Raw genomic sequence first — 22,725 nt, 5'->3', positions numbered from 1 at the left:
TTTGTATACTCTTGGAAGTCAACTTCCTCTGCACAAGGTGCTGTGTGACCCCGTCACAAATAGATAGAACTCACCTAACTCAAAAAGTCCAAATAGCGCATCAGCTTGCTCCGCCACTCCTACGAAGTAGTCAATGCCACGAGATACCCCAATTTTTTTTCCCAGGCTTTAGATACATGTAGGCATCTGATAGACCCGTTGCGGGCTTGACGGAGAGAAAACCAGAAGAACAGAAACAAGGCGCTGTCCGAACCTGACCTCTTCCTATCACGCGATTTTTAGAATGAATAAAACAGTGACGGGTGGTTTGAAGACGTAACAATTTATAATTGTGGTCCACATCAACTTACTGCACTTTAATATTATTTACAGGTGGTGTTACGACTTGGGCATGGTGAGATTATCACTAACTGTAAACCCAATCCTCACTTGACGTAAATATTGTAAAGATCCGTTGAAAAATTAATGACTAATAATCTTATCCTAGCTTATATTTTGTAGAGTTCCTTAGAAAACTCAAGCTTAATTCTTATTGTGTATTATTCAGGTTAGCTTTCTTCTAAAATTCTCAAGTGGTAAGGCTAAATAAATATACCCCAAAAAGAAAAAAAATTAAGAACAAAAAAGAGGACAAAAACTTGATGATCTTGTTTGGCCTCGGTTTTAGTAGATGCTCATGTGGATGTATATTAAAATGTAGCTCTTTATTAGCCCTCTATAACCGTGTTAGCAACTCTCTATTAAACTGACGCGTTGTTGCGGGAGCTACTAAGCCGCAAGGTGTCTGGAATCTCTACCCAGAAAATGTAGGGCATGAGTCCTCGAATTCAATAGTATAATCAAGAAAAAAATGTAATCCCATACAAACTGGCAGTCAGCTGTCATATATGAGGCAGACCGCACCGAAAACTAATTTTACTGGAAATGATATATTTATTGGCCTTTAAAACATCTTAATACGAAAGGGTTAACCCCAACAAGTTTCGTCCTTAAAACGAGGACGAAATAAGATGCAAAAGCGTCAAATTCCGCGTGGTTTGTCAAGGCCCCGAAACGAAGAATTTAAAATTGTCCAGCCAGAAAGAAACCATGGAGATAATGGCGGGTGTGCGTGTTGCGTGTCGTGCAGACTCTCGAATCCAACCTCTGGGTCATGTGGTGCAGATGATCGACGAGTTTGCAGACGTTTCCCCTTTCTGGACGCTCCTGGGAGCTGTCAAATTGGGAAGCGCTCGCCTAGTTCACCGTGTGCTGTGTCATACCTGTGAGTCACTACGTGACCAGAATAACCTTCAGCAGTTCGAGCATGCAACGAGGCCCGCTGCAGTTATGGGGAACTTGCAAGTGATGCAACTACTGCACGAGGTTGGTGTGGTCGCATTGAATAACACAACAGCCGTAGCAGCAGCTCTGAGCGGAGATCTTTCGTTTCTGAAGTGGGTCCAAGCCACCGCACCACGATTGTTCCACCACGCGAGATCCTGGGCAGAGCAAGTGGAGTTCGACGTTGCTGCTGAACGTGGCTGTCTGAACACTGTGCAATGGCTTGTCGAGGCATTTCCTGGTACTGTGTGGTCGCTAGGTCCTGCTGCACTTGGTGGAAATCTTGAGACAGTGAAGTGGCTACACGAACATGCCAATCTCGGCGAAGTTCAGCAGGATTTCCCGTTTGGAACACTCACCAGAATTTCTTTTGAGCTGTGCATGCAATATTTTGAGGAATGTTCTGGTGAAGAAACGGAATTGAAGGCGGTGAAGTTGAGATTTCGCGAAGGCCGCCCTCCGAGAGTCACTGACGATGGATTGGGCTGCCCTTCAAGGTCATAGCTGGCTGCCAATAGGAACGACGGGTGCTCGCCAGAGGCAGTTAATGGCACCGCTGAAGCAGGCAACTTGCAGATTTTACTCTGGCTGAATACGCACTATAGTGCCCAGTGGACGTCCCAAGCGATGGATCGTGCAGCACAAGGTGCATCTTGGTATTGTGCAGTGGATGCACCACACTCGCAACGAAGGTTGCAGCACTGCGGTAATGGATTCTGCAGCTAGAAATGGATACCTCGAAATAGTGAAATGGCTACATGAAAACCGTGTGGAAGGGCAGCTATGGATGGTGCGGCGGCAAATGCTCACCTCGATGTGGTAAAATGGCTTCATACGAACAGATCTGAAGGGTGTACGACTCGAGCTATGGATTTGGCTGCGGAAAGAGGGCATCTTGAAGTGTTGCAATGGTGACATGGTAACCGTAAGGAGGGGTGTACCCAAGATGCCGTGGACCACGCTGCTGGTTCCGGTCACCTCGATGTAGTGCAGTTCCTGTATGCGAATCGCACGGAAGGCGGGACAGCCATTGCGGCCGTGTTGACGGAAGAGCGGGGAATGTTTGAGGTTCTGCGATTGTTCGCAGAGCAAAACATCGGCCTTGTCATTCCAGGAGAAGAGGACGAGGACCTTTAAGCGGTGGGACCACATGCTGCATGTTGCTTTTTGTGTTGTTTTGTGACGCTGGACATTATGTCGATTGCTGGGATTCGTGAGCAGATAATAGCCTGTTGAATGGAAGTTTGTTTTCGTGTTTTGTTTGAGGTTAACCAACTCACAGCTCTAAGTACTTGTGTGCTCTTAGTACCTACAGAGTTTATTTGTCGATGATAACCCCTTGTCATGCTGCACCCAGCTCCTCACTTAATTGTTTAGCTGTGCTTCAGCAAAGGATATCCATAGTTGTCCACTCAGCAGAGGGGTGTAGGATTTTGACGTTGTCGTTCCTGTCGGCAAGGTTGCCGGTCCGTCGACCCCACAAAATATTCGTGAGATTATGATTTACATGTACTCTATGAACCCACTGATCGCAACCATGACCTCCTTGCTGATCTCGTACGCACTGGGTTCACTCGTCACTTCAACATGGCTAGATTATAGACAGAAGCGAATCACCTCAGACAGCAGGGAGCTTGTAGTGATAGTTGCTGGCTGTGTGCTGGGTTTCGCTATCATCCTGTACATGTATCTTGGATATCTGCAAGTTCGGACATCTGCATCCACACGATGAAAGTTAACTCAAACAGCGATTAAGTTACAGTGCCACCCAATAGTATCACACACTTCTCGTCTCGCACTTAGTCGACTTCTGTATCTATCCGTTTTGTCCAATCGCGTGGGTTCATACTTCTCCTTTCCCAGCCGGTTCAATCAATCACTCGGCAACAGTCACCGTCGTCGTCACTCTACCGCCGCCATGTTCGCGCCCAACGCGACGTCTAGCGGCAGCCTCGAGGCGCGCCAGCGCGTGGCGCAGCTGCAGCTCCAGTCTGCAACAAAGCACGTGATCGCCGTGGGGCGCGTCGTGCGCAGCTCGTACTGCGATCACTCTGGCTGGGGCTACAAGCAGGGCAGCATCATCAAGAGCTGGAAGCGTCGCTACTTCGTGCTTAAGGGGCGAGAGCTCATCTATTTCTCAGAGCGATCGCCCAGCGGCAAGGGAATCGACGAAAAAGGAAGACTGCGCATCAGCGGCGTCGAATTCACGCCCGAGTTCACGAATGCGCTGCTGGTACGAGGGGAACTCAAGAATCAGGCAGTAAAAATGCAGGTAGACTCGAACGAGGAGAGCGACGAGTGGTTCCGCAAGATCTCCGAGGCTCTGCAAGCTGCCAGGGACGAAGCCTTGGCTGGGGCTAATCAAAGAGGAGAAGCAGGCAGTGGAGCAGTGGCTATGAAGGGCTGGCTGCTGAAGGAAGGACAGAACTTTAAGACATGGAAGCGACGCTATATGACCTTGACGGGGAGGACGATTCAGTACAGGGCGCAACCTAACGAGAAGCCGTTGGGTGAGACCAGAGTGAATGCGGTCAATATTAACCCATCGAGACCCTTCGCATTGGATATTTACTCAGATAATAACCGGATTCTGCGGATTGCAGCGGACTCGTTTGCGGATATTGAGGCGTGGGATCACGCATTTGCCAAGGCTACTGGTAAGCGACCGTGCTTTGGAGATCCGTACGCTGGACAGGATGCCCCGTTCCTTGGAGAGACGTTCGAAGAGAGTGTACTGTGCGAAGGATGGCTCTATAAGAGAGGACAGCGGTCGACGGAGTGGCAACGGCGGTACTTTAAGCTGAAGGGATTTAAATTGCAGTATCAGGACGGGCCTGGTGAGAGCGTGCCCAAAGGTGCAGGTACAGTGGTGGGGTTAAAGCTTGGCGAGTCAGGGTCCAACAGTGTGTATGTACAGTTGAGCTCGGGGCGTGTGCTCTGTGTGAGTGCAGACAGTCAGGCGTCGGTGGATAAATGGGTTAAAGCTATCTGCAGTCTACTGGATAAGGATCCCAAAACCTTGGAGAAGGAATCTTCTGCTTCGGCCAATGTCTCCAAGGGTGCGAGTACCAGTAATCTGCTAACACGCGCACTTAGTCGTGCTGGGTCCAATGCATGTGCTCCGCCAGTTATAGCTTCACGCAGTGCTCGGTCGAGTCTTACCGGCGCTGGTGGCTACTTGGAAGGTTACGATGACACACCAGAGACAGACGACAGCAATTCTGGTCAGCTTTTGCGTGATTCTACTGGGAGTTACAGGTCTTCTTTCGGTACTGGAAGCAACTCATCGTCTACAACACCCAGAGCTTCCACTCTGAATCGCAAATGTGGATGGCTACGCAAAGAAGGCGCCCGTGTTCGTTCACTCAAGCGTAGGTATTTCATGGCAGACGGCAACAAACTGTACTACTTCGAGCAGATTGGCGAGGCTCCGCGTGGTAACGGCATTGTGAAAAGTGCCGTCCCCAACGATACGTATCCTAACTGTCTGGATTTTATCCTCACGTCTGGCCGTACACTGCGTGTCGTGGCTGAGTCTCCTGATGAGATCCGCTCGTGGCTCGACCACTTTAACGAATGTATTCCAGGTGGCGACAACTCCGAGGAACGTCGCAGTGCATTGGAGAGATTATCGCTTGGCGCCGCGGAAGATTCGGCTTCAAGTGTGACTGAATCTGGTGCTGGTTGGCTGCTGAAAAAAGGACAGAACTTTAAGAACTGGAAGCGCCGATTCTTTAAGCTTGAGGGTAAACAGTTTTCGTACGCGAGCGCGCCAGACGCCCCACCTCTTGGACGCGGAGTGGTGGAGAAGGTCACGATTGGCAATGCGAGACCATTCTGTCTGGACGTTCGCTTCCAGAATGGCCGTATCATGCAGGTTGTAGCGTCAAATGAGAGCGAGATGCTGGCCTGGCATCGCTTGTTGCAAGCTGCGGTTCTGTCGGAGCCGATCGAAAGCGACTTGAGGCAGGACACGCAGTTCGACTTCGATGACGCAGAGGAAGATGCACAGCTGGACAGTATGCGCACTGTGGTGACAGCAGCCACGGCGTTCAAGCGAGGATTGTCGAAGGCGTCGTCAACAGTGAGCACAGCTTCGAGTGACGGTAGTTATACCCAGCAAGAAGTGAAATCTACTGGTCAGAGTGCAGAGGAACTGGTGAAGAAGACTAACGAGCGAGCAGAAGCAGCAGCGAAGGCGGTGGCGGTTGCTGTGGCAGGGGCTGGAAGGCGATCACTGCGTCTGGGAACGGCGGAGACCGAAGAACCGGTCGTGTGCAGCGGTTGGCTAAGGAAGGAGGGTGGTACCGTCAAGAACTGGAAGCGCCGCTACTTCACGCTACATGGCCCCACTCTGTGCTACTTTAAAAGCGACAACGGGGCGCTCCTGCGTAGCTTCACAATCTGTCATGTCGTGACCTTGCGGACGAAACGACTGTGTCTGGAGATCACGACGGAGGTGGGGCGCAAGCTGCTGGTGGCCAGCGAGACGCAGGCGGATCTGGACCGTTGGCTGGACCATTTGCACCGCGCTATTGCAGCGGAGAAAAGAAAGAAGCATGGGGCCGACGCTCCCCAATGGGCGAAGGAGACACCGGTCGCTGCCGCACCGCTGGCCCTGCTTGTCGACGCCCCCAAACCCGGCAGCCTCGCGTACAAGGTGCTTTAAGTTGGTGCGATGTAAACCGGACGTGTCAATAGCACTGCTATAGGGTTGGCTGGAATTATTTGGCAAACACTATTTGCTTCAGTTGAGATTGTTCTGGAGGTGCATGTTGTCATGGCTGCTTTTGATGAGTGGCGCATGATTGGTGATCAGGAGATCCCATGGTTTTTTTTTTTCTTCTACATTTATAGCCGTCCATACTCGCGTCATGACGAGCCGATTGCTAGCAACGCCGTAATGAAGCTTGACGAAAACTTCGTAGACGCTTGCAAACCTCCACGTCTCGCTGGAGTAGGTGGCAAACATTGAAGTGCACAACCATTCCTGCGCGAGCGTCATGGACACCTTCAATGTGCCTCATCTCAAGGGAAGAGTGGGAACCATTACGCAGCAAGTTCAGCCGACATACATCGTGGCAACATCCAGTGACCAAGCTAGCAAGTTGCTTGCGACGTTGAGTCCCACTTGGACACGAGTGCTGTCATGGCGTCATGGCAGCAGTGGCAGTGGCCAGCTGCGTGACGCCACGATGTGGTGCGGCTCGGATTGGCAACTCACGGCAACACTGATTGCAGAATGATGGTCGATTAGGATACGCGCCCTCTTGTCCAATCACATGCGACCGTGAATCCAATTATAGCCAATTATCTACGACACACCGTCCATCAACAAACAGACTTGTAAACAACCACTTGGCCGAACTTGATCCGGAACCCAGTCTGCAATCCGAGTCCACAGGCACAAGTTGATCACCGTCCACCGCAATGGAGATCCCGCGAATTGTTCACGATGAGCTACTGCACCAAGTGGACGGACCCCAGGAGGAGCATCTATTGGCATTGCGGCATGCAAGCGTAAGTCCAAGACCTGGAGCTCCCTTGGACGCCAAGCTCGGTGGCGAGCGCACGCCTCTTCTGAATGCAGCCGACAAGGTAGATGTGATCCTGGATGAGGAGGAGAAGGCGGCAGTGGCGGTCGACAGCCAGCTGACGGTCTGGGAGATCGTGAGCGTGGAGACCAAGCGGCTGCTGGCTGTGGCCTTCCCCATGATGCTGGCAGTCATGCTCGAGATGTTTCCAGACCTGGCACTGAGTGTGATGATAGGCCACACAGACGTCTCTCGCAGCACTGAGATTCTGGCTGCCTATCAGCTGTCCAGCCTCGTACAGATGATGATCATCGGAGGCCTCATCATGGGTCTGTCCTCTGCAATCGACACCATGTGCTCGCACGCCTTCGGGGCTAAGAAGATGGTCGAGCTCTGGAGGATCACGCAGGCCGCTACCATCGTGTATTTAATGTGTTTGCCATTCATCACACTAGTCCTCTGCAGTGGCAAGCCGATGCTCGTCGCCATGGGGCAAGACCCTGCCATTTCTGATGTTGCAGGACAATTGCTGCTCACCAGTTTGCTCTTAGTGCCGTTCTGTATCATGTACGCGGTCATGAAGAGCGCGCTACAGGCACAGAATATCGTATTCCCCTTTGTATTGGCGTCGCTGGTGAGCTTCATTCTGAGCTCCATTGCGGCCTATGTCTTGGCGTTCCACACGTCGTTGGGGTACGTTGGAGTCGCGCTGGGAAGCCCCGTCGGTTGGTTCTTGAAGGTTGTGATGGTGCTTCCGGTGGTGCTGCGCAACCGCGTGTTTGTCGAGTCGTGGCCAGGTTGGAATTGGGAGGAGGCTTGGGCACGAGTTCCCGGCATTGGACGCCTGGGTGTGTCCAGTGTGCTCATGATGACGTTTCAAATGGTCGGGTTCTCCTTCATCTCGTTGCTTGCGGGTATGTTGCCCAACGCAGACGTTTTGATTGCAGCGAACGGGATTTTTGTATCGGTTATCGGCCTTGCGTTCATGCCGCTGCTGGGGATCTGTATCGCTGGTGCCATCCGCATGGGTAATGCTCTTGGAGCAGGTCAGGCTCGCCGAGCTCGTCTCATTAGCTTCATTGTGATGAGTGCGTCACTGTCGGTATCTGGAGTTGCTGCTGGAGTTGTCGCCTATATTGCGGCTCCATACTCTCGTGCGTTCACTCCTAACGTCGAGGTTATAGCGGTGGCGACGGATCTTATCAAGGAGTTGTTGCCGATGTTGCCTCTCCTGGGTTTTGCCTTCGGGATGCAGTCCGTGTTCCGTGCTTGTGGAAAGCAGTTGCTCTGTGCGCAGCTTAATTTTGTGTGTTTGTTTGTGCTGGGTGTGCCGCTTGGATTGGTGTTCGCGATTCGGTTTGACTCGGGTATTGCGGGTCTCTGGGCAGGCAACATGGCGGGAATCGTCATCTTTGCTGTGGCTGGGGTGTTGTGGTTGCGTGCCACGAGTTGGGAGAAAATGGCTCACGACGCGAAGCACGGCACTCATCATGCAGTTGCCGTCGCTGCGTAGGGGGCCTCATTGAGACTCTCAACGGGCATCCAAGGTGATTTTTTTTAAAAGAACTTCAGGTTTAATTTGTAACGTACTTCAGTACATCGAAGATAATTCTGGTGATTTTTAGTTTTAGCGGGAGTGTTTTGTCGTTCATTTTATACTCGTCGATGGTCGAATGTCATCAGCGTACTCGGTGGGCTCATGCATGGGTTCAGGTGGGTGTGTGGCGTCTCTGATCTCATCGTAGCAGGCTTCGCTCAGCGTCTCTTCACTTCCTGGGGCTCCACATGTCGTTCGTTCCAGCGCCTGATGCGCCAGCATCGCCCAGTCAGCTCGGAATGCCAACCAGTACGTGCTAAAGAGTCCACTTGCGATGAAACCGGCATTGAGGCCAAGCCAAAGTCCTAGCAGTCCCATTTCAAGAGGAAATGCCAACAGCAAACCCAGCGGTACAGCCAGCAGAATGTAGCAGACGAAGTTAACCTTCGCGCCAAGTGTCTGCAAGCCACAGCCACGGAAAATGCCTTGGGAAACGGACGAGATGGCTGCGAAAACCTGAAGCGGACTGGTTACAAGCAACAATTTCGACGTAATGGACACCACCCGCTCGTCACTTGTAAATGCAAATGGTAACACGCCATGCAGCAACAACATGGCTACCGACGCAATAAGAGCGCAGGCTGTGCTCAGACCCAAAGCCAGTTTCGCGGTGTGCCAAGCACGTGCCGGATCGTTCGCTCCAAGTGCATTGCCGACCCTCACAGAGCCTGCGAGCGAGATAGCAGCGTACCAGAGTGCACCGAGCCATCGTAAATTGGCATAGCTTGAGTCTGCACTCACGACGGCTGCTGCATGGGGCAGCATCCCCGAGCTGAGCCCCACTGCAGCATAACCCCATACTTCACACACGAACATAGCCATCCCAGACACACCCAAGCGCAGGAACTCGGGCATTAGCCGAACCGCCTCAGAGAATTGCCAACCTGGCCACTCACGTTGGTACAGACCGCTGCGGTACAGATACGTTGCCAGTACAATTGCGTAACAAGCCAAAGTGACTGAAATGGCTAATGCGGATCCAGTGAATCCCAGCGGTGTCTGGAACATGAAGACGTAGAGCAGAGTAGCTTGAACGACACTCGCCATGAGACCGACACCCACGAGCGGCTCCACGCGACTCTGACCTTGTAGGATCTTGCACATCAGCGTGTTGATAGCTGCGAAGGGCACGCCAGGCAGTGCTAACAACACTAAGCTGCGGACCAGTTGCGCAAGTTCACGTTGTTGACCTGCCAACTCCAGTAGCTCAACGCAATAGAAACTGGCAAGGGCTACGGGTGGGAATCCGATGCAAAAGACGAGCAAACCTGTCTGAAAGAATAGCCCCAGCTCTCGTAATTGACCGGCGCCATAGGCCTGAGCACAGAGGGTGTCCATCGCAGCGCTCATAGCTGCGATCAGTGTCGTGCTGGTCACCATGTTGAAGATGAGAGCCAGACTACGCGCCGCCATGAACTCGCTACTGTGTGAAGCGCTGAGGTGGCCCGTGAGAACGCCACTGAGGAAATTGGGAGCGAAATCCACGATGGCAAACAGCAACATCTGGAAGGCCAGACGCAGCAGCGCTTGACACTCGCTGCTGTGTCGTATCGGAGAAGGTTTGGTGCACCCTCTCAAGGTGGACTCCTCGTCTTCGACGCTGTTGCTGGGCACCACTGTGGCGTCAAAGAGCAGCAATGGGGTGCGCTCCGTTGCGGGCTTGAGTGGCTCGGGCTCGGAGATCTGTGCGATCTTTTTGGACAGTCCGTCCCACAACGCCTTGGTCGACTCAGCGGTCATGGAGAGACGAGCTGAGGCTGCAGCGACTGCATTAGCTGCACGAGTGACTCGACGAGGCACGTTAAGCATGGCAACGACAGGCTTTGAGAGGTGCTGCTTGGAACGAGGAATGCAGAGTGCGATCGATAAGCTCAAGAGAGATTCGCTAACCGTTGATGGCGATGTTCTTCGTGCGGCGCTTCAAGATCGCTCTATCTCGCGCCGTAATGCTGCGTCATCGGCGTTTTCTGATCCGAGCGTCCCATGACGAGGATACACATCAACACAGTGGTAGATCGATTGGCTGCGACGGCGTTAAACGTTGCCCGAGAAGCTGTCGCCAGAACTCATACTTGTCAAACAAAGATCCCGCGCCCGTTGGCTGGGTCGGTAGGACAGCCTACGCTAGAAACGAGTTTCCCCAGTATTCGTCCGCCTGGCTAACGAGCTACTACACGATTCGTGATTCGCTGCGAACGTAAAGAATATCCTTGATGGAGGATTAAAAATGATGCCGTTTTTCAGATTCGAGTGTAAGGGGTGATGCTGGTGAATGAAACGCCCCCCACATAGCATGTTGCGTCGGCAAATTCGAGATTCAAACGCGGATTAAACAACCGAGGATATCGGAGCAGTGAAACAGCTAACTACATGTTGTACTTCAGTGCTCGTACTCCCTGCTGGCGTTCAATATCACATCGTGAGGTAGACCGCTGTCACGAACATCTCGGCTTTCTTTCAATGTGGAGCTCGTCGCATCAACTTTAAAATAAACGTGAAGGTTACATAGGAGCCTTTGATCCTATTTCTTGCCCGTGTCTTCAAGGCAAGGGTTTAGCACTGCAGGCAACCAACGATATCCCACGAAGTTTCGGTAATCAACCCGCATCTTGCCGCAATTATTAATGACCACATGAAATGTAGTTGCTAGTCACTGCTCAGCAACTACATTTAGTTTAAGAAGGACAAGTACACTTCACCCGGTGGTGCCGCACACGGCCGCGCCAGCGAATGATGAGTGACCAGTGCTTAGTACCTCCGCCAAGGTCAAATTGAATGCTCCAATCGACACTAAAATAATGGATAAATGTAGGCAAAGCGAAGAGAGGTAGTCAAGAGAGAAGCCCACGACAACTCGAGCACCTGACTTGCCGCCGGCACGCGCCGGCGCGTGCCAAGTTGGCAGCCAACCATTTCACAGCTTTCCCATCGAGGCAGCACCTGCCTGTTATTAACCTCTACGAGCTGCTGGAAAATCGTCTGCAGTTGCGAGCCTTGCCACTTCGTGCTGAGCTTTTCCAGCGGACTTTGCTGAACTTGCGTGAGCTGTATTCATGTTGGTCAGCACGAGCTTGTCGTCTGCAGGACCGCCGCAGTAGGCTTCGCTTATAGCGAGTCGCTCTCCTACACCGCGCAAAGATGGCAACGCAGGTAGCTGCTGCACCAAAGGTGAAGTGATCAACATTCCTATTAATACGTGATTCGGCAACAGCTGCAACATGATCCTTGAATTTGTATGCTCAATCCTGGTTTAACACGGAATGCCTGTTGAACTTTGTCTCAGTTCCTGCCTATTGCGATGTCAGGACAACACGGCATCAATATTGACCAATCAAATCACCTAAATCTGTCATATATGATACAAGTTTTCTGTACTTTACAATACCCTTTTCTTTCCGATTCAAATCAATTTTCTTAGTAATCTGCATTTCTCTGTCTTTGATTGGTTGAAAGCGGGTTGCCACCTTTATCCAACAATCGTCGGTCATCGGTGTGCACCACGCAGCAAACTCCAATTGCCGTGTGTGGCCTGTAAAGAAAGGGAGCCTCGCAATCGCCAACCTCGCTCCGACTCGACAAGCTAGCAGGGGCTCCACACACATAGCAGCAGAGTATGGCCGCACTGGACGAGGACTGGGAGGAGTGGACGCCCGAGAAGGGCTCCTTCGTGCATCACATGTTGGCCGGCTCGGCCGCTGGTGTGGCTGAGCACGTGTCCATTTTCCCAATCGACACTGTCAAAGTGCGTGCACCATCGTTTCCTTCTTTATCCAGCCCAGTTGATACTTAATTGTTATCCTGTTGCCTCCACCCGAAATCAGACGCACATGCAGTGCCAGCGATGCCCTGTGAACGGCAAACCAGTCAAACTGACGGCCACACAGACGGCGCGCCAGCTCGTAGCGGAAGAAGGCCCGTTGCGCCTTTTCCGGGGCGTCAGTACCATGCTGGGCGCCAGTCTTCCGGCCCACGCCGTGTATTTTTCGGTGTTCGAAGCGGCTAAGAAGGCGCTCGGAGCAGATACGAACACTATCACGCCTATGGCATCAGGGTCGGCCGGTGTCATTGCCACTGTGTGCCACGACCTCATTATGACTCCCATGGATGTATGTAGCCGGACTAGTATTGCGATTTATCTACTGGATTACGAAGTTCGACTTGCTTATTCTTTATTTTTATTGTAGGTCATTAAGCAGCGTCTACAGTTGGGATACTACGATGGAGTGGCAGACTGCTTTAAGACGGTGGTGATTATATTGCTGGACCCTGTGTCTCCGCCACTGTGTTAAAGTTACTGGAGTTACTCACGGAGTATTGATGTGAATGTATTGCAATTATCAGGTTATGAAGCACGAAGGCCTGCGCGCGCTGTATATTAGCTTCCCCACGACGCTCTTGATGAATCTGCCTTACAGGTGCGAAGAAGTGCAGTGTTTAAACCGTGGATCTACAATGCTAACGGGCGTATTACAGTATGATTATGGTGTCGGCGAACGAGACTTTCAAGAAGATTTTGAACCCGTCGGGAGAAATGAACGTCTCGGCTTACATCGCCTCAGGTGCTGCGGCTGGAGCTCTGGTACGATTTTAGTACGTGTGGAATTAGTACATCTTTTTATCTGACCTGCTGTTGTGTCTGGATAGGCTGGCGCGCTGACGAACCCGCTGGATGTGGCAAAGACTCGGTTGCAGACTCAGTCGATGATGATGACGGAAGAAGCCTCGGTAGGAACCCGTGCCCCCTCTCGCGTGAAGTCGGCTTCGATGTCGCCTCGCTTCTCGAAACCAGAACTTCAGGTTCTTGTGCATCCCGCTCAGGGCCTCTCTTTGCTTACATTTCCTCCTGTTTGTTTGCTTATTCACAGTGTCCATCTCGTACCCGTTGTGCGCAGCTCCAGACGCGCGGCGTATCCATCACGGTGCCCCCTTCATGCTCCATTAATGGCCGCCCTGGGGTGCGTTAGCCTACGTGAATGATTATAGTTGCTCCGCTGTGAAGTTCTAATTTGATTATATGCGCTGTTATAGGTTGAGAGGGCAGAGCCTGTTTTACGTCGACAATACGCCGGTCTGATGGACGCGCTGATCCAAATTAAGGCCCAGGAGGGCTTCGCGGGCTTCTTCCGAGGCGTGTACCCGCGTCTACTGGTACATGCGCCCTCCGTGGCGGTATCTTGGACCACATTCGAAGTATTAAAGAAGACTCTGGATCGGATGAGCGAAGACGACTAGTGCCGATTTTTTTCTGTCCATTTGAACCATCTACTGCCAACGCGAGGTTTATATCCTGAAGTGCGTCAAGGAGGTACACGCAGAAGCTCAGAGAACGACACTGATGTTTGCAGCAAGCCACTGGGCATTTGACCAAAAGGGAACAATATATAGAGTTACACCGAAAACGATTCTATTCTTGCAGGACATGCCCCCACATCTCGTCATATACGCTTTGGCTGCTTGGTACGTAAGGCGAGAGCGTTAGAGCTCTATCTGCAATATCGTTCGTTGCTGTTGTGTACGACGTCGTGTGTTTTGTTCATTGGACCAGTCAAACATGGTGGAGTGTTCTCCTGGATCTCAAGGTGGTGCAGCGTCGCTTGGCAGATTGTTGGGGAATGAACAAGCATTTCCACGCTCTCGAGCGTTAGACTCTGCAACATCTCCTCGCTTATCGCGTGTTAGCTACCCGAAGGCGTGCACTCGTTCGAGTTCTGACAGCGACATACGAGCGGCGGTGTTGCCTCTTCCAAGCGCATTTGATTCTCATAAAGGTTTTGAAGACAAGTTTACGCCTGCAGACGAGAGCGGCATCTTTCTGAACGCGTCGATGCAACTGATGTATTTGAACGGAGAGGTTCGTCACAGTATACGTCAGCTGTGGACGTCGGTGCAGCGATTGGGACGAGAGAACCAGATCAGTGAAGCAGGCATGGATGTATTGTACGTTGAGTTGGGAAACACCCTCAAGGCTATGAGCGCTGAGAAGCTCGAACCTAGCAAACACCTTAAAAGTGGACGTTTGGTCTTGCTAGCTTCGTCCCCGACAAGCGATCCAGGCGTAGTAGGCGGCAGCACAGCAGTTAAAGCCCTTTTTGGCGCAAGACCAACTGCCCAACTGATGCAGTGTTCGTTATCAGAAGACCAGAGCAAATTTGAGATGACTCCTGTCCGTCAACCAACCGCCAGCGCTCCTCCAAATCCTCCATCGTCGAGGTTTGCGCTGCCGTCTACTGCATCATTAATGGGAATGATCTCGGATGCATTTCAAGTAGAACCAACCACCAGAGTTATCCGGCTGCAAGGCTGTCAAGTCAGGAGACTTGTTCCCAAATCGCCAGGCAATGAAGAAATAGCGGATGATGGCGAGTTGCCAAGAGCAAAGATCTTCCACCGCTTTCAACTGCTCGTACCTTATAAAACGCAGATGAGTGGCTCTAACGATACTGAGAGCTTATTCCCCACGAGAGCGCCTGTGCCGTACGAATCGTTCATCTTCGAAGTACCAACTGCTGGAGCTGGAGAGATCAAGACAGACATGGACGCTGAAACACAAGTCGACGAGTGGGTCTGGGCGCTGGATCGAGTGTGCAGATATCATCTCCATCGACTTGAACGCGCTCTTCGGGAAGCTCCGACCATCGGTACGCTCTTTACATTCACGTGCTTGTAGCTGTGCGTGCACCAGTATCTCACTTGTGTAATGCTTAGAACGATACCGGGAGAATCTGGAACGTCATTTCCCGGTTTCCGTCTCACTCAGTTGGCTTCGCAATCGACTTGATCAGCCTCTGCAACGTCGAGCAAGTGCCAATTTGAGTATGATTCAGATTGTCAAAGATCTCGATCGTGATAAAGTGCTCTTGGATGGTCATCTCTTCAGTGCTGCCAACCCTTTCGAAGACTACAACGTGGAATCTGACAGCGTGTCAGAGGTGGTCAAGTATATGGTCAACAAAGTGTTGACTTTCGAGCAAGCAACCACGTCACAGTACCGAATTCCTGGAGCTACACACCAACCATCGTCACCAGCACATCGCTTTGCCAAGAACTGCGAGGCTCGAGCTCTTGCGTTTGTCGAGCGAGTGCTACAAGGCAGTTCTCGAACTCAAAGTGGCGGTGACATCTACGACGCCATCAGCTTCTTCTGTCAACAAGAACACGTGTCTATTTGTCCAGTTTCCCAAGATGCTCGACCCGTTCAGATGCGGATCACCAGTGATATTGCTAAAGGAATGTTCCAGGTGGAAGTCCAGGTCTGCATGCAGTTCAAGGTCATCGAGTTGACGCCAAGGTCTCCATCGTTTGCTACGGATGGAACTGAAGCCTCTGTGCTTGATTCGACGATGGACTCACCTCGTGATAGTTTGAGGGAGTGGGCGGTTCTTGAAGGAACTTTGGCGAGGCCGTTCACATTGGGGCAGCTTTCAGCACCCGGCACAGTCACCATTACCTGCATCTAAGTTGATGGGATTAATAGGTGAGAAATAGCAGAATTTGGTCGTAAGATTTGGTCTACAGGAGCTGCGGCACGAGACTCGTACGACCATCCAAAAACTGGGGCTTGATGTTTTCTTCTGCGGACGGCCCTGATCCCACACTGGCTCGGCATAAAGGGCACGAACGTTCGTGGTCGAACCACTCTGTCACACATTCTTCACAGAACATGTGCGAGCACGCGAGCTTGACTGGCTGACGCATAGTCTCGTAGCAGATCGAGCAGTCCGGAGATCCCGCTTCCACTAGTTCGTCGTGAGTGACGTATACACCGAACTCGAGTCCCAACGTAACGAAGGAGCGTGCGAGGATGAAGATACGACGGCCTTGAGTTGCGAGAATCAAACCCTGTTTTCAAAATTCTATTAGTATTTCACGTTGTAATAATGGCCTACTTCGAAGTATTCAGAAGCGTTTACATACCTTGATAAAGACGTAAGCAAAGGTAAATACGTCGGCCATGAACTTGGAGGCACAGAGCTGGTAAAAACTGCACCATGGGATGCTAGCAAGCAGCGATCGGAGGAAGATTGAGCACATCTCAATGAGCCCATACAATTTCCGCTGTAAAATCACACTCTCGAGTTAGTGCAGCTATTACATCTAAAAGTGCTTCAAAACGTCATACCTTTCTCCGATAGAAGGCAACGGTCGAAACTACGCGCTGCGTAAGTGGCGTTTCCACCGTAGTACTGTCGCCTTCTTCGTCTATCGCTATGGCTGATGAAGACTGATCCTCATTCGTCTGAATTTCATCTCTATATTTCCTGTCGCAGTGGAATCGATCCGACTTGGCACCAGCTACAAACGCCTTCACGACGATACTCCATAGCCGAATTAGGAAGTCTGCAACCAACAAATAAGAATTTAGACACTCCGTTAACTGCAGCATGATTGACACAGCACATACCGTTAACAAGTACCGTCCACAGCACCTGCCAGAAGATTCCTCCCGTCGAGAGAAGTCCAGTATCACTGCCACTACCCTGAGTCGTTGTCGAGTGGAGTATCTGGGAGAAATGATGCAAAGGATTCGGCTGGCCATCCACCGAGCATATCGCTACCATGTCAATCGCGCACATGGCTACAATCCCAAGAAGATGCCAACTATTGGCCTTGTCCTTTAGCGCGACCTGCGCTCGCATGCGCTGATCAAGTCCCATCACCGCCACTGTGCCGACAACGAACACTAAAATGCCAGTCGCATGTTGATACGCAAAATAAATGAGGAAAAGTGCCACAAATGGGAGCGAGTTGTGGCAGCGTCGGAAAAGAGCCTGCAGTTCGTCCAGCGCCGTCTGGTCCTCTCCTTCTTCCTCCGAGTTCCGTCTCGTCCTCCCTGCGCGTGCAGTGGGCCGCGTAGGAGTAGTAGTTTCCGATGTATCCCCTGATTGTGCCGCATTACTATCACTACGTTCGAAATCTCCACTGGTTGACATGCTGTACATGGACGACTCGGAGCTTAATCTCCGTCGAGTTCTGGGTGGAGAGCCCTCTCTTTGTCCCTCAGGAGGCAGCAGTCTCCCTGTTTCGTCCACTTGGGCTGCATTCTCGTCGGATTCCTGTCTCCCTGCTGCGAAGCCCCTCCATGGTGGCGTCTGACTGTTTAAATCCTGTAAGAACTGGCCGATGGTCAGCTGAGGCAGAGCCTGCAATAGTCTCGAGCTCACAGCGTCCCCGCTAACGGGTGTGCTTAATGTCGCGGCCAGTAGCCTCTGTCGTAGCAGCTCTGCGTCCTCGGGGTCGTTCTCGGGGTCGAATGATGCGCTGTTTCTGCGTCCCACGAAGCCCCGAAGCGCAGGATCATAAGGAGTGCGTCTCTCCACCTCTGTGTCTGACGTGGAGCGCTGTACGTGGCGATGGGGCCGTGGCAACGCGTCGCTAGACGGAGAAGTGGGTGTTGGTAGGCCCATGTTTAGACGACTAGTGCGCGGCACAGAAGATGATACAGACGACGCGACCGACGTGGACGTAGTAGTCTGCGTCTCGAGAGGGACGTTGGTGACTGTGTCGCTGCTGTCAACTGTCTGGGCGTCGGTGCTGCCACCTAAAGCGAGGTCACTCCTCTCCGCCATATTCAGAATTCTATTCACGGAATGACGATAAATCCATAGAGAACTGGATTTTCATCCAATCAAAGGTATCTGATAATCAGATTTCCATCTTCCACATCTAATCAACAATGTCCTTGATGCACCCGGACACTAGCGACTCCTTTCTAACCTCCGTACGCGTCGTGTGTCGCAGCCAGCCTCGGATTAACGTGTTAAATCACGTACTACAGCAGTTGGATGCATTTCTTTTCCCGTCTCAAGCTTTTACGCTGCCCCGATGCGTGCAGCACGGTAACATTCGCCTCTTCAGACGTGTTTTGGTTACGCTAGATAATGACAACACCCGGTGCCAATTCGAGAAGATACAGCAATATCGACTGGCAATGCAAGCGGCTGCAAAACTTGGCCACCTCTGGATGGTACAACAGCTGTATCAACGCTACCCAGTGGCGCTGAGCGGCGCGACAGCACTAGCTGCGGGACAAAGTGGCCACTTGCCGCTAATTCAGTGGGTGTACGAGACCAAGCGCCACCTTTTGAACATGAACTTCTATGCAGCAGTGTACAAGGCTTTTGAGACGTCGGCTTCACGTGGAGACTTGCACACTGTGCAGTGGCTTGTGAAGAATTTCTCGAATGTTGTGTTTGACATCGGTATCCCAGCTAAAGAAGGACAATTGGAGGTGGCGAAATGGGTGCTGGAAGAGGGCAAATACAGATGCAGATTCGATGTAGCGGACGAAGTGGCAGTACGTGGAGACTTGAACATGATGCAGTTTTTAGTCAACCGCGCACTTTTGGATGGACCGAGCTCAGCGCCGGACTTGGCGGCGGAGTTTGGCCACATTGAACTGGTAAAGTGGTTGAGTGAGAATGAGAGCAAACATGCTTGGAGTTTCACTACGACTGCAATGGTTTGTGCAGCGAAAAATGGGCATCTGGAGGTTGTGAAGTGGTTACACGAGAACAGGAAAGTGGGATGTACCACTAACGCTTTGGATCTTGCTGCAGGATCTGGACACCTTAGTGTACTGCAATGGCTCTATGCAAACCGACATGAACGATGCACAGCGAATGCTATGGATAACGCAGCGATGACAGGGTATCTAAAAGTTGTGCAGTGGCTGCATAATGAAGGAGCAAGATGTACAACTGCAGCGATTAATCATGCCGCACACAAGAACCACTTAAACGTTGTACAGTGGCTTCACGAAACACGCGATGAAGGCTGCACAGCAGAGGCAATGGACTGGGCGAGTAAAGCGGGCCACCTTGCAATGGTCAAGTGGCTTCATGTCAACCGTCGTGAAGGATGCACGACCTTCGCGATGGATCAAGCTTCAGCGAATGGACACTTGGAAGTGGTGCAATTCTTGCATGCGAATCGAGCAGAGGGCTGCACGAAGTATGCTTTGAATGCCGCTGCTGGTAACGGAGACCTTGAAATGGTGAAGTGGATCGTTGCTCACAGATACGAGGGAATTATCTCGGAGGCTTTTCACAACTCTGTGAGCACTGGTCACCTCGATGTGGTTAAATTTCTTCGCAATACTTTCGTAGATGAGTGTTCTGCTCGTGTTATTGACACTGCTGCAACCAACGGCCATTTGGAGTTAGTTCAGTGGTTATACGAGAGCTGTGGGGAGCGCTGCTCGCCTGCAGCGATGGCAGGAGCAGCCAAGAACAGCCACGTCGAAGTCATCAAGTGGCTAAGCAACGTCTGCGCACTGAAATGCCCCACATACGTGATGATGAACGCTGTTTCTAGCGGTAACTTCGAGATGCTTCAGTTCCTGAAAAAGTCTGGGCAATTGGACTGTCGTTCAGTGACAACTGAGGGTATTGTAGCTGTGCTGGACCCTCAAGAGGAAGTCGTCCAGTGGCTGACTGAAAATTATCCTGATGTGTAAGTCCGAGGACGAAAGTTTAGTTCGCTTTCTTGTACATACAATTACCTTTACAGCTCCTCCACTTCAACTTGTCCGGACGATTTTGTTTGAATGAAGCCAATAAACTCGTCGCTCTTGAGCACAGGAACACTAACAGTGAACGTTGCGTCCTCTGCGTATTCCTGTGATACCAACTCTGCCGTGAAGTGATCGGACGCTCGTTTGACCACATCAACGTACGAGAAATTTGTCTTCACATACAGCAACTTGGTTGGCACCTTTTGAACGATCTCTGCCTGCTCGATCACCTCCTGCGCTGCAGCTCCATACGCTCGGATGAGTCCTCCAGACCCAAGCTTCACGCCACCAAATATTCTCGTCACCACCAGACAGACGTCGACTAATTGTGCACGTTGTAAAGAGGCCAAGATGGGTCTCCCAGCGGTTCCGTGTGGCTCTCCGTCGTCCGAGCACAGCTTACGGCCGTCCATTGTCGTGTAGGCATAGCAGTGATGGTTAGCGGCCGGGAACTTCCCGCGCTGCGTTTCAATGTATTGTTTTACAAGCACTGAAGCTGCATCACCACCTCCTGACAGCGGCCATGCGGCTGAGATGAAGCGCGAGCCTTTGCGTTTGGCGATCTCGTGCTGTACAGCGCAGCGGATGGTCTTCCTGGCCGCCATTTCGGTAGCTTTGGCAAAAATGACGTGCACAATTGCTGCAACTTTACTGGCCGTTATAAGCGCAACTTTAGCTCGTTTGCACATCAAAACTTTCGCATTTTTTGTTTTTCATCACGATGGCAACAGGAACGTCCTCGGTCGAGCGACTGCTGCAGTACATCCGCATCCCGACTGTCAGTGGCGATGGCCCCAAGGGAGCGTACAATGAGGTCAGTACACGAGTAAAACGGCGAAATGTTGGTTTTTGTAAGACAATGGATTTTGCTGTATAGTGTGCGGTGTGGCTCAAGGGATATCTGGAAGACGGTGGGGATCTAAGAGAGTTCTGCCAAGCTTGTTTTGTCCATTCACCATATATTGTGCGCAGTTGGTTTGACGGTGCAGATTTTCTCTCCTTCGGATAATAAACCGATTGTTTTGGTGAGGAGATAGTTGCTTGAAAGTGCTCTAGCGTTGAATTGACGGTGTTTGCATTCGCAGGCGACATGGCAAGGCAAAAACCTGTCCCTCCCGTCGATCCTGCTCAACTCACACTACGACGTCGTGCCTGTGGCTCGTGAACACTGGGAGCACGATCCTTTCAATGTGTGTATCATTCTCTCTTGTTTACTCGAAAATATTAGCGATGCTCACTGTGTGTGGGGTTTCTACTGCAGCCAACAGTTCTGGAGGATGGAATGATTTACGGCCGTGGAACGCAGGACATGAAGAGCGTCGGTGTTCAATATGTGGAGGCAGTTTCCCGTCTGAAAGCGGAGGGCTTCATTCCGGGCAGAAACATCCACCTCCTGTTCGTGCCAGACGAAGAAATTGGCGGCGTGGATGGCATGGAGGCCTTTCTTGCAAGCGAACAGTACAAATCCATCCAACCCGTCGCATTTGCCTTTGACGAGGGGCTAGCCAACCCAAATGACGCGTTTACAGTGTTCTATGGCGAACGTGTACCCTGGTGGTTCTACGTGAAGGCCACGGGTCCTACAGGTCATGGAAGCCGCTTCATCAAAGACACAGCGACGTCCAAGATCATTGACGTCTGCAACAAGGTGCGTGTGGACTGATACATGTCACTAGTCTATAGATGTTAATGCTTTCTCCTAATTGTAGGCCTTGGCTTTCCGTGCGGAGCAAGAGGCTCTTCTGAATGCCGACTGTGGCTGCAAGCACGGGGATATCAAGAAGAGAAACCTTGGCGATGTCACCACTGTAAACCTCAACATGCTGAAGAGTGGTGTGTCCCAGGATGGCGGCAAGACGCACGCTCTCAACGTGATTCCAACCGAGGCAGTTGCTGGTTTCGACGTTCGAATCTCGCCTCACATGGACTTGAAGAAGTTTAAAGTGAGCAGCTTCGTTGTAAACTAGGCGAATGGTTCTCATGTTAACGAGTCGTTTGTCTGATGTATGACAGGCGATGCTTGATGAATGGTGTTCTGCTGGAGGATTATCGTGGGAGTTTGTGTCGTGGTGGAAGAATCCACTGCATGAGCATTACACGACGTCGGTAGATGACACGAACATTTGGTGGAAGTTGTTCAAGGAAGGGTGTGAGGTGAGTAGCCCCAGAACTTGGAAAGTTTACTACTAGAGTATATTCATTGATCAATTGGTTTGTGTTGAAGGATATCGGCATCCTTGTTGAGACGGAGGTGTTCCCAGCAGCAACGGATAGTCGATTTCTCCGCCAGCTCGGCATCCCGGCGCTTGGTTTCTCTCCGATGAACAAGACGGAAATCCTACTGCACGAACACAACGAGCGCCTGCATAAAGACACCTTCCTGTGTGGCATCGACGTGTACGAGACGTTGTTTCGCCGCATGTTCACGTACGTCGAGGCGGACTGAAGGTTAGGAATACAGATTCCCCCCTCACTTGTAACACTGCGCCAACTGATAACCTAAGTGTCTCTTATAATAATATTTTACAGAGGAAGCAGATTACGACTAACTCTGCCTGCATCAAAACCACAGCGTATGGGGACGGCCAGCGACGGAAAGTGCTTTCGTCATACCGAGGTTATCTTTAATGGAGTCGGCGAGAGGTCTGGAACAGAAAAAATACACGGATGTCGTAGACGATATCGGATAAGTAGGTCTTAAATTATCAACTGAGACCAATGTGGCACTGGCAGTGTCGATGGGATAACCTTGAAGTGAT

General features: G+C 51.4%; 11 protein-coding genes across 19 annotated transcripts; 8 read left to right on the top strand and 3 right to left on the bottom strand.

Moving 5' to 3' along the window:
• Nucleotides 1-1,089: 1,089 nt before the first annotated feature.
• Nucleotides 1,090-2,460, top strand: PPTG_16660 (hypothetical protein; the record flags this gene model as incomplete). Its single annotated transcript, XM_008914416.1, has 3 exons — nucleotides 1,090-1,752; nucleotides 1,828-1,969; nucleotides 2,270-2,460. 3 exons carry the CDS (start codon nucleotides 1,090-1,092, stop codon nucleotides 2,458-2,460), a joined length of 996 nt encoding a protein of 331 aa, XP_008912664.1.
• A 781-nt stretch (nucleotides 2,461-3,241) lies between these two features.
• On the top strand, nucleotides 3,242-5,992 carry PPTG_16659 (hypothetical protein; the record flags this gene model as incomplete). Its single annotated transcript, XM_008914415.1, has 1 exon — nucleotides 3,242-5,992. One exon carries the CDS (start codon nucleotides 3,242-3,244, stop codon nucleotides 5,990-5,992), a length of 2,751 nt encoding a protein of 916 aa, XP_008912663.1.
• A 334-nt stretch (nucleotides 5,993-6,326) lies between these two features.
• On the top strand, nucleotides 6,327-6,569 carry PPTG_23966 (hypothetical protein; the record flags this gene model as incomplete). Its single annotated transcript, XM_008914414.1, has 1 exon — nucleotides 6,327-6,569. The coding sequence occupies one exon, from the start codon at nucleotides 6,327-6,329 to the stop codon at nucleotides 6,567-6,569; it is 243 nt and encodes an 80-aa protein (XP_008912662.1).
• A 184-nt stretch (nucleotides 6,570-6,753) lies between these two features.
• On the top strand, nucleotides 6,754-8,370 carry PPTG_16658 (hypothetical protein; the record flags this gene model as incomplete). Its single annotated transcript, XM_008914413.1, has 1 exon — nucleotides 6,754-8,370. One exon carries the CDS (start codon nucleotides 6,754-6,756, stop codon nucleotides 8,368-8,370), a length of 1,617 nt encoding a protein of 538 aa, XP_008912661.1.
• Nucleotides 8,084-10,390, bottom strand: PPTG_16657 (hypothetical protein). The gene has a single exon (XM_008914412.1). The coding sequence runs from the start codon at nucleotides 10,261-10,263 to the stop codon at nucleotides 8,506-8,508; it is 1,758 nt and encodes a 585-aa protein (XP_008912660.1). The 5' UTR covers nucleotides 10,264-10,390; the 3' UTR covers nucleotides 8,084-8,505.
• A 1,677-nt stretch (nucleotides 10,391-12,067) lies between these two features.
• Nucleotides 12,068-13,686, top strand: PPTG_16655 (hypothetical protein; the record flags this gene model as incomplete). The annotated part of the gene is made up of 8 exons (XM_008914411.1): nucleotides 12,068-12,196; nucleotides 12,276-12,560; nucleotides 12,639-12,698; nucleotides 12,796-12,869; nucleotides 12,928-13,033; nucleotides 13,099-13,251; nucleotides 13,347-13,409; nucleotides 13,483-13,686. 8 exons carry the CDS (start codon nucleotides 12,068-12,070, stop codon nucleotides 13,684-13,686), a joined length of 1,074 nt encoding a protein of 357 aa, XP_008912659.1.
• A 319-nt stretch (nucleotides 13,687-14,005) lies between these two features.
• On the top strand, nucleotides 14,006-16,341 carry PPTG_16654 (hypothetical protein; the record flags this gene model as incomplete). The annotated part of the gene is made up of 2 exons (XM_008914410.1): nucleotides 14,006-15,092; nucleotides 15,160-16,341. 2 exons carry the CDS (start codon nucleotides 14,006-14,008, stop codon nucleotides 15,909-15,911), a joined length of 1,839 nt encoding a protein of 612 aa, XP_008912658.1. The 3' UTR covers nucleotides 15,912-16,341.
• PPTG_16653 (hypothetical protein) lies at nucleotides 14,350-18,107 on the bottom strand. Of its 5 annotated transcripts, XM_008914405.1 has the most exons (4): nucleotides 16,856-18,107; nucleotides 16,574-16,791; nucleotides 16,369-16,509; nucleotides 14,350-16,293 (listed from the first exon to the last, which is right to left on the bottom strand). In XM_008914405.1, the coding sequence occupies exons 1-4, from the start codon at nucleotides 18,018-18,020 to the stop codon at nucleotides 15,964-15,966; spliced, it is 1,854 nt and encodes a 617-aa protein (XP_008912653.1). In that variant the 5' UTR covers nucleotides 18,021-18,107; the 3' UTR covers nucleotides 14,350-15,963. The 5 variants fall into 5 exon arrangements, with proteins under 5 accessions (XP_008912653.1, XP_008912656.1, XP_008912654.1 ...); XM_008914408.1 differs by having other exon boundaries at nucleotides 16,574-18,107; XM_008914406.1 differs by having other exon boundaries at nucleotides 16,293-16,509.
• On the top strand, nucleotides 18,100-20,387 carry PPTG_16652 (hypothetical protein). Its single transcript, XM_008914404.1, has one exon. The coding sequence runs from the start codon at nucleotides 18,128-18,130 to the stop codon at nucleotides 19,907-19,909; it is 1,782 nt and encodes a 593-aa protein (XP_008912652.1). The 5' UTR covers nucleotides 18,100-18,127; the 3' UTR covers nucleotides 19,910-20,387.
• On the bottom strand, nucleotides 19,217-20,682 carry PPTG_16651 (hypothetical protein). The gene has a single exon (XM_008914403.1). The coding sequence runs from the start codon at nucleotides 20,653-20,655 to the stop codon at nucleotides 19,957-19,959; it is 699 nt and encodes a 232-aa protein (XP_008912651.1). The 5' UTR covers nucleotides 20,656-20,682; the 3' UTR covers nucleotides 19,217-19,956.
• PPTG_16650 (hypothetical protein) lies at nucleotides 20,683-22,725 on the top strand. Of its 5 annotated transcripts, none has more exons than XM_008914402.1 (7): nucleotides 20,683-20,991; nucleotides 21,052-21,156; nucleotides 21,228-21,614; nucleotides 21,676-21,909; nucleotides 21,980-22,120; nucleotides 22,191-22,414; nucleotides 22,496-22,725. In XM_008914402.1, exons 3-6 carry the CDS (start codon nucleotides 21,249-21,251, stop codon nucleotides 22,410-22,412), a joined length of 963 nt encoding a protein of 320 aa, XP_008912650.1. In that variant the 5' UTR covers nucleotides 20,683-20,991; nucleotides 21,052-21,156; nucleotides 21,228-21,248; the 3' UTR covers nucleotides 22,413-22,414; nucleotides 22,496-22,725. The 5 variants fall into 5 exon arrangements, with proteins under 5 accessions (XP_008912650.1, XP_008912649.1, XP_008912647.1 ...); XM_008914401.1 differs by having other exon boundaries at nucleotides 22,471-22,720; XM_008914399.1 differs by having other exon boundaries at nucleotides 22,191-22,725.

This window comes from Phytophthora parasitica (genome assembly GCF_000247585.1).
Source record: "Phytophthora parasitica INRA-310 unplaced genomic scaffold supercont2.60, whole genome shotgun sequence".
Taxonomy (NCBI): Eukaryota; Oomycota; class Peronosporomycetes; order Peronosporales; family Peronosporaceae; genus Phytophthora; species Phytophthora nicotianae.
The sequence above is the reverse complement of the archived record's forward strand: the minus strand, read 5'-3'. Positions and strand labels throughout refer to the sequence as shown.